The 8,860-nt window shown below is 37.4% G+C and overlaps 2 protein-coding genes across 2 annotated transcripts; one reads left to right on the top strand and one right to left on the bottom strand.

The window, feature by feature from the left end:
- On the top strand, positions 1 to 1,356 carry LOC113728813 (uncharacterized). The gene is made up of 2 exons (XM_027253175.2): positions 1 to 681; positions 775 to 1,356. Exons 1-2 carry the CDS (start codon positions 436 to 438, stop codon positions 1,237 to 1,239), a joined length of 711 nt encoding a protein of 236 aa, XP_027108976.1. The 5' UTR covers positions 1 to 435; the 3' UTR covers positions 1,240 to 1,356.
- Positions 1,357 to 1,850: 494 nt separating this feature from the next.
- Positions 1,851 to 7,322, bottom strand: LOC113732289 (probable glycosyltransferase STELLO1). Its single transcript, XM_027257980.2, has 3 exons — positions 5,279 to 7,322; positions 2,667 to 2,793; positions 1,851 to 2,576 (listed from the first exon to the last, which is right to left on the bottom strand). The coding sequence occupies exons 1-3, from the start codon at positions 6,970 to 6,972 to the stop codon at positions 2,112 to 2,114; spliced, it is 2,286 nt and encodes a 761-aa protein (XP_027113781.1). The 5' UTR covers positions 6,973 to 7,322; the 3' UTR covers positions 1,851 to 2,111.
- Between the last annotated feature and the right edge of the window lie 1,538 nt (positions 7,323 to 8,860).

The following is an 8,860-nucleotide window of genomic DNA, read 5'->3' as shown; positions in this document are numbered from 1 at the left end:
CGCCTCCTCCTTTATGATCAGCGATTTTGGAATGTCAGCAACACCAGTAATCCACACTTTGGCAATTTGGCAACAATTTGGCAACCCCGGCGAGGCCCCTGCAATCTCAAGACCCCACCAAAGAAGATGAACCACCACCACTGCCACCCCAGCAGCTGCCCCTCTCACCACTACCACAGCCACAACCACCGCTTCAACTACCCCAAGAAAACCAACCTTCCACCTGCGAAATTTGCATCAAACCCATAATTTCACCAACCCAATTATTCAAAAGCCCAAACAATGAAAAATGCGGGCCCCACCCATTCTGCAAATTGTCAACCATAACAACTATAGTACCAAAGTTCTTCCATGGCGGTAAAAATCACAAAAGCCTCAAGTCTCCAAGAGTGGAATCCCATGTTTGAAATAGAAGCCTAGCCACCTTAGGCATGCATGTTTAGAGTAGAAATAGGAATTCCCTCTTCCAAACTCACTGACACAATAAGACAAAATCAGAGCATCTCAAGGAAGGCTGAAGAGTTAACGAAGGCAGAGGCAGCAGCCAAGTTGAGGGAGCAACGGCGACTAGAGGAGAAAGCTAAGGCTCTGGAGGCACTGGAGAGGAAAAAGAGGATCGCAGAGAAAGCGCAAATGAGGGCTGAATTACGAGCACAGAAAGAAACCGAGCTCAGAGACAAGGTAAGAAATTTTGAATTTCCAATTCATGTGCCTGAGTAAGTGTGCTTTTCTTCACTTGGCTTTCCATCAATGACGTCCGTTTGATTTGTCTAGGAAAGGGATAAGAGGTTGAGGAAGAAGGAGAGAAAGAAGGCCGGTGGAGCAGAAGTTCCCGATGGAAACGATATTGGGGAATGCACTCCAAAATCTGAAATCGTACCTGGAACAATAAAGGAATCTGAGGTTAAGTACTGTTTTCCTACCGTTACCAAAAGATCTCAAAAACCATCAGTTGTGGTGAAGCAAAGCAAGACAAAATCTATCCCTCCGCCACTTAGGAACAGAGGTAAAAGAAAAATGCAGCAGTGGATGTGGATAATTTTGACATGCGTGGTTGTTATTGCTCTGTTCTTGCTAGGAAACATTGGCTTCTTCTCCAATCTTTCAAATTTTAGGCTGCGGAGCCATAGTAATCCCTCCGCCGGTGGATTACTGGTGTTGCTGGTATATCCAAAATCGCCGATCATGAAGGAGGAGGCGGGTGGTTGGTGGTGGAGATTGGTAGTGGAGAGGAGATAATTCAAAGTTCTCAAAATGCCCTTGTTTAATGTTAAATTAGGAGCTAAATTACTTTTAGGTGGCGGCGCCACCGTAGAAGGACTTAATTGGATCCGAAAATTAAATTCATATATTAAATTGGCTAAAAATAAAAGTTAGAGACTAAATTGACGGACAAAAAAAGTTTAGGGACGAAAATGGCTATTTTCCCTTTTTTTTTTTACAATCTCAACTAATGACTAATGAGAAAATTTTCATGCTTCAATTAAGAAATTTTGATACGTATAATAATAGGAGATGGAGTCCAAGAGTAGGTAAATAGTTTTTAATGAGCAATTTTTAATTATAATTACCAATACTACTAAAATGTAATCAATTGGAGTGTTTTATTTCTTTTAATTAGTGCCACGTTAAAATGAAATAATTCTAATTAAAAGACATGAGGGTAATTTAGGGATAACAAAAACTAAGATAAAAAAGTACTTACACGTACACTTACACTCCCCAATACCAACATTTATACTTTGTATATAGTAATGATAATGATATTCGAAAACTATTTTTCCCTCACCTGACTGGTGATCATAAAGACAAGAAAGGAACTAACAGATTTGTCCTTGAAGGAGAGCCTGTTAAGTTTGAAGTATCAGCTTTGGTTCTTGATGTCACTATGTCATTGTTCAAAAATGGCAATTACATAAAGGAACCAGATGCATGGACCACAGAAAAGATAAATAAGCCCACTAAGTACAGAGCTATGAAAAAGAGATTGAGTTTGCAACTAATCACCACCTATAAAATTTACAGTTTCATCCATATCTTGCGGTATTTTTGGATATTAACAAGTTGTTTACATTTGACCCGAAAAGGATAAGAAAAAAGTTGGAGCAATGTCACACCAATTCCATTAGTAAAGGATCACCTGCGGACATCAGTTTTATCAACTTCAGAAAATCAGACTCATTGGAAACTATCCACGGATGCACTGCAGGTACGTGAGCAGAATAAAAATCCTGGGAATCTATAGATGAAGCTTCTGTCTTGTAGATCATTTTATTCAGCACAGAATCAAAATTTTGAGGCACATCCATTGCCATGAAGAACACAGGCACCGCAATCTTGTGGTGAATGTCAAGATCGCCCACAAGATCAACAAGATCAATGAAATCCTGAACAAATTTCCGAGGCACGTAAAACACTTCAGAGCCACAGAAAGCAAGGCTCTGCTCACTCGGGTTGCTTCCCTTGTAATTGACCTGAAGATGAGCCGGCATTGTACTTACAACTTTCTTGACCATGTCTGCTTGCTTCGAAAACCAAGATAAATTCTGGTCAATGGCTGTCCTTGAAGTAGGCACCTGGAATTTGGTTAGGAAAGAGACAGAGAATGAGCAAATGGTGATTGGGAGTCCGAAACGTAGGGAAAACATTGTTTGGGCTCATACTACCTGGTTTGCAATCCACAGTTTTGATCTATCTGCTTGCACCAGATGCCAGTAGTTTAAGATTGTATTGTCGTGAAGAAAAAGGAACCCTTCTGTACTATTAAACCTGTAAAATATTTTTGGCAGATATCTGCAATTTAACTGAGCATTAGCAAAACAAAGGCACCAACCATGGACTCTCAGCACACTCAAGAGGCCAACTTTCAGCATGGAAAAATGGATAATCCAATACAAGATCTCACTCTAAGAGAAATGTATAATAAACATGCAAATGAAAGATAAATAGGAGTACGGTAATTGACAGCCGAGCGAAAGGTAAAAAAAAAACAAAGACTGCCAATGCCTACTCTTGCCTTTCATCGCATATGAAATTGAGGAAACAGAAAAAAAGGAAGCTTCCTAGCTTCAGTACCAGTTAGCTAGTTTCCTACTTTCTGGAAATTTTAAAAATTCTATTCAAAAAGCACTGGTCAATATTACAATCATAGATCAAACCTTATTAAAATTGCTGAGAATACCTATATGATCTACTTCAATGCCCTGTATAGGATTTTACAGTGGTTCATTTAGATCCAAGTTTCTCTCTCTTTTTTCTCAAGCATTATGGACTTTCAATAAATTTTCTGTTTGCTCTAAATAACGTTGGAATGACTTTCAATAAATTACTGTTAGTCACCATGACTTGAGGAGCTGTAGTCTCACATACCAATGTGTTAACAGCATGATCTCTAAAACGAAAAACCCATCATAATCCCAATTGTGTTGAAATTCCATGAACTGGCAAGGAAGAAACTAAATCAGCTAACTACTATAACATGTTTTACCCACCCCACCCCCCTCCCTGCAACTATATTCAGGTAAATTCTTTTATGTCTGGAATCCTTTTGGGAAAAGAAAAAGTGAAGGATAATGACATCTTATTAGAATAATCAGTCAAATGCAAATCAAGGATGATTATACAACAACTAGAATATTATTCCACTTAAAAGTGTTGCTTACAAGAAGTCATTAATAGAATGATAAAGGAAGAAAAGCTATAACGAAGCTTCAAAATATTAAGAGTTGGAGGGATTCCATCTGTTTAGCAAATAAGAATGTATTCCTCAAGATCAATATCCGTTTCCTTTCCTGTTCATTTGCCATAGGAGATTCAATGTCATTGAAATGATTTGATGTTCTATATGTAAAACAAAGTCTTTTTTTTCCCCCTTTTTCTTAGGCATAGTAGGAAAACCAACAGCAAATCCCCAGAGCTTAATGATCATGCACCTATCGTGCTCTGCTTATTGGATAGCTAACTAGTTTGACATGAAACCAGACAAGTACTCTAGAGGTTCACTTATTATTCAAGTGAGACATGATATGACACTTTAATTTTCTCATTTCACTTTATACGTCAAAGCCATAGCCACTATTGTAAAAGGTAATATCATTTTCACTGAAGGAATCTAGAAAAATCTGAGCTATCTACTAATAACGTACACCAACTCCTACAACATACACCACCAGGGCTACAATCCACGATTGCCCCTCCCATCTCCAATTGCCCCAACACCTAACTAAAAAAGGAGAAAGAGGAGAGTGAAGAAATGCCAGCAGCTATCAGAAATGTGTGATTGAAATTTTTTCGTTTCTTTTTCCATAGCTTTCCTATATGTTCCTAAATAGCATATTATTTTCACAGCATGAAGATGATTCACAGTCCTATACTATACAGCCAAAATTGGTATTTATCAGCTGTGCTATTGTCCGACGGCATCAAGTGAAAATTTTGATTTTAACTCTTGTTTTCTGTGAGCATATGATTTGGCAACCAACTATATGTACAAGGGAATATTTAATTCGAAAACTCCTAAGACTTAAAGGCATCAGTCTGCGACTCTTAATATTCCTTAGTTCGGCTACACGGAACATGATAGGAATCCTAAAGCAAGACACTTTTCATGTCAAAACCTCTTTCACAAACAAGTAAAGGTTTAGTGACTGTGCAATGCTGCCAAACTTCATAATTAAGGATTGTGCATGAACTAACTTAAGAAGCCAGAATTCCTTCCTTACAACAGGATCGTGCATGAACTAAACTGAGACACCAAAATTTCTTCCTTACAACAAGATAAAAGAAGGCAAAATTTCTTCATTATGACAGGATTCAATATTAAGAATGTACCATTCTTCCCCTCTTTTTTCTTTTAACTTTTTCTAGAATGTTTATGGCTGGCTTTACCTATGGGAAATACACTTCTAAAAATTGAAGTGTTATCTTGAAATGCTTCAACATGTATTCTCAAGCAAAGTTCTCTCATCTTTTGAAACATAACAACAAGATTGATCTTTGATATTCACTGTTTTCATGCTATTGCTGCTTAGTCGTATATTCTCCGAAATGGATCCATCTTTTATGTTAATTTATTTGCCTTGATCATTACCATTAGTAGCTTCATCACATCTATGAGATGATAAATAGAAGTTTAACCATGTAAACAATCAGAGTAGTCAGCCAGATAAACGAAGCACTCTGAAGCAGAAACAACTGAAAATCTTGATTGGAATAATATTCAATAAGGAAGCATGTAAGCAGTAATGAGATAATGTGATTCAAAATGTCGTCTACATACTTGTATAGTTGGTCCAATTGCCCTTGTCCAATTGCAAGATCTGCATCAGCCTGGTTTGATAGAATAACCACTGTTTTGAATATTCTGCCATAAAGCAATCTCCATTCTAAAGCAGTTTGTTGGACAGGTCCACTGACAAACATAATTAGCACCACATTACCAAAACTCTTCCTCCATCTAACTAAATTCCCTATTTCATAATTCACTGTTCCCGACTCCTCAACTCCAAGATGCACAGAAGGTAGTTTTCGAGGGACAAATTCCTTTCTATCTCCAGGGACGATTTCTCCCTTTTGTCCATCCAATTCAATTTGGAATATGCTTGGCTGCTGATATCCAACAGAAAGCAAATCTTGCAACCAAGCAGCAGTATATTTGACATCATTTTCCCCCCAGAATCCTTCTTCAGCCATGGCATAACTCAAATCCAAAATCTTCTCAAATAACCTATGCTTTTCAGATCTCCAAGAAATCAAGAACTTTATTAAACGGCCTACATTTACATGAAGGTCTTTCTCCTCGGAAAAAGGGTATGCTTCAAGTTCATCATTTCTATGAACTGTTGGAGGATAAACCACAACATAACCACCAATTTCCCACAACAACCTTTGTCCCCAGTAGCCCCTTGAGACATCAGATGCCATCTTGCTAACAGAGACGGGAAGCATCAAGGACCAAAATGCATTATAATGAAACAATGTATTGAATGAATTCACCGGCACCATCATACCTCGAGGCAATGCAACTTTAGGAGCATGTTCGTCAAACTCTATATCGAATGTTTCCAACCCTGCTTTTCTGGTCGAATAGAATACCGAATCAACATCGGGTAATCCATTGCTTATTCCCTGCTGTATGTACTGCATTCCTCCAGACACTTCACTGTAAAACTCCTCGTGATTAACTTCACCGACATTTTCCAATGGCAATCCTCTAGGCCAAACTGATCTCTGTCCAAAATGAACGTAAGGATTCACAGCAGTCCTATTCGCAGTTACATGACTATACTGCAAAATCCTCTGCTCTTTTGCTATATCTCCATCAATCTCCAAATCAAAATGCTTCCCTATCTCCCCACCTATCACTTCCCCGCGATCATCAGCATCAAAAATCTTCCTAGCACCGTGCTGGATTGCAAAAAGATAGCCCACAGTTTTCCTAACAAAAGAATCATAAGGAAGGTAATCCACTACTCTGAACCCCAAATTTGCTTGGTCTTCTAATGACAAGTATATTGCACCCTTCAAAATCCAATCTTTTGGGGTTTTTACGTTGCCTATTGCAAGAACTTGCCAACCCTTTATCCTAACCAGGCTCTGGAGTGAAGCAGAAGGATAGTCTGAAACTGAAACCACAATCCACTGTTCTGAGTGGAAGGAAGAATAGGGTGAGGACTTGTCTAAAATGGGCTGGATTGAATTGAGGTCAAGCTTTGGAAACTTGAGCTTTTCAGGGTGGTTTTGATGGGAAGTTTTGAAGCAAAAAATAGAGTTTTGGGTGGTATTGGAAGTTTGCAAGAAGAAGAAAAGGGCTGCTACTGTGAGTGTTAAAATGCAAAAAACAAGCAGTTTCAAGGAGTTCTCAGAAACCCATGTGGAAAAATCAAAATTTCTTGGCTCATTGAAGAGATTGACATGCTTTGGTCTGATGTAATGGGGTTTTGACGATTTTACAGAAGAATCATCTTGGACCATTTTTGTCAAAAACCCACAAAACTTTTGATGCGGGTTCTCAATTCTGAGCGCAGAAACCCACCAGAGACAGCCACAGACACAACACAACACACAGCAGTACGGTGCTACTCTGATCTGAAGTTCTCTGTTATGGTAGTATAGTTTGTTACCTGAGAATGTGGGAAGAAAATGAATCTAAACTCTCATGAAAATGGAATGCTTGATACAAAAACAGAAAGACAAACAGACATTCATAAATGGTAAATTCTGTAGTGTATTGTTTCTGGATTCGGATCTAAATCAAGAAGGAATTATGAAATGTGAAGTGAAGTTAATGGAACAGTTTCTTGATTTGGCCGCCGACAGTTTTGTTTATTAAAGTTCAAATTGGAATGCTTCAGTGAAACTTTAACACTCTTTGCAGACACTCTGTACTAACATTTTACAGTACAATCAATAACCATACTTTAACTCTCTCCCGGTTCAACGTTGCTCCCATCTGTTCATGTCCAATCATCAGGCCAGGACCCATGGGGCCAAATAGGTCGAGCTAAATAAAAGGACCATTGATTAGTGCCCAACAAACCAATTATTCCTGGTTGGCCACTAAAAGAGATTTAAAAGATTTAAAATTTTACTCGGACGTCGATTAAGGGCATGCATTCTAAAAATTCATGCTTTCCTGAAAATTTTGATAGTGGAATCCGGTGGCGGTTCAATTTTCTTTGAATTTTTCTTGAATCTCTTTAGGTCCCTCTTTCCCTAGTATAAAATAGAAGTACGTTTAGAATAAATTCTATCATGTCCGGACAAAAAAAAGATTAGTGCCCAACAATCTCTAATAAGTTTTCACCAACTCATTCATGCTGTACTTTTAAAAAATAAAATAAAATAAAAACATCATCATTTCAATAAATTTTGCACTAAATCTGTTTGTATCTATGTATATTTAATGTAATTTCTGCTATTCATTATTGAATCTTTGATTTTCAAACATCCACGAGATTAAACACTTTTTTTTGGTTGTTTTTTCAGAAGTAAAGGCCCTTTTTTTTTTTTGCTTTGAGCATGTGGTATTCTCACCCTCAGTAAGACTAATCTGGATTCAGCCAAGGAGCGCTAGCAGAATTCAGCTTGCAGAATTCAACTCCTACTCGGGAGTAAAAATTTGAGGCAAACTTTGAATACTAGATATGACTTCAAAATAATAGGGGTCAAGGTCGGTCAGTAGAACGATAGAGGATAAGCTTCATCGTGTGGTCAAAACTTTTGAAAGTGTTACATGCACAAATACAACTTGTGATGTCCCGTTAGCATTAGAAATGAAACGTGTAATCAGCACACTTAGATTCTGATTCAGCAGCCCTCTGAGATTGGAGTTTAGTCAAGTAAACATAGAAGCTTTCCCGATTAACACTGATTCCGCTTTAGTTCAAGTAAAAAGGCTTCTTTGGAAATTGGAAGTCATTTTAGAAGATGACATTAAAGAGATCTTAACGAATTTGCAAATTTAGGCTGGTGAACTTAGACAATTAAACTAAGGGCTTGTTATGAGTTGATAGTTTTAGTTGATTATAAATTCTGATTATAGAGATAATCAGTTTTTAATAGTTAAAATTTTTAAAATCCTTAATCAATTAAAGAGTAACTCTTGCTGATTCTGATTGTTTTCTAAAACAGCTTTTCATAATCAGAATCAGCAAGAGTTACTCTTTAATTGATTAAGGATTTTAAAATTTTTAACTATTAAAAACTGATTATCTCTATAATCAGAATTTATAATCAACTAAAACTATCAACTCATAACAAGGCCTTAAGATTGGTAACATGTTAATTAGCATTTGAAGTCAATCTGCAAGCACATTTCTGTGTTTGATTTTCCAACTCTCATCCTTATGAATGCCATAGG

Source organism: Coffea arabica, chromosome 2e (genome assembly GCF_036785885.1).
Source record: "Coffea arabica cultivar ET-39 chromosome 2e, Coffea Arabica ET-39 HiFi, whole genome shotgun sequence".
NCBI classification, from domain to species: domain Eukaryota; kingdom Viridiplantae; phylum Streptophyta; class Magnoliopsida; order Gentianales; family Rubiaceae; genus Coffea; species Coffea arabica.
The sequence above is the reverse complement of the archived record's forward strand: the minus strand, read 5'-3'. Positions and strand labels throughout refer to the sequence as shown.

Excerpts from the sequence above, each read along its gene's own strand:
- LOC113728813 (XM_027253175.2), top strand. The coding sequence starts at position 436 with ATGTTTAGAGTAGAAATAGGAATTCCCTCTTCCAAACTCACTGACACA. Across the intron at positions 682-774 it reads AAACCGAGCTCAGAGACAAG|GAAAGGGATAAGAGGTTGAG; the intron begins GTAAGAAATTTT and ends TGATTTGTCTAG.
- LOC113732289 (XM_027257980.2), bottom strand. The coding sequence starts at position 6,972 with ATGGTCCAAGATGATTCTTCTGTAAAATCGTCAAAACCCCATTACATC. Across the intron at positions 2,794-5,278 it reads CAATTGGACCAACTATACAA|ATATCTGCCAAAAATATTTT; the intron begins GTATGTAGACGA and ends GTTAAATTGCAG. Across the intron at positions 2,577-2,666 it reads AACTGTGGATTGCAAACCAG|GTGCCTACTTCAAGGACAGC; the intron begins GTAGTATGAGCC and ends ACCAAATTCCAG.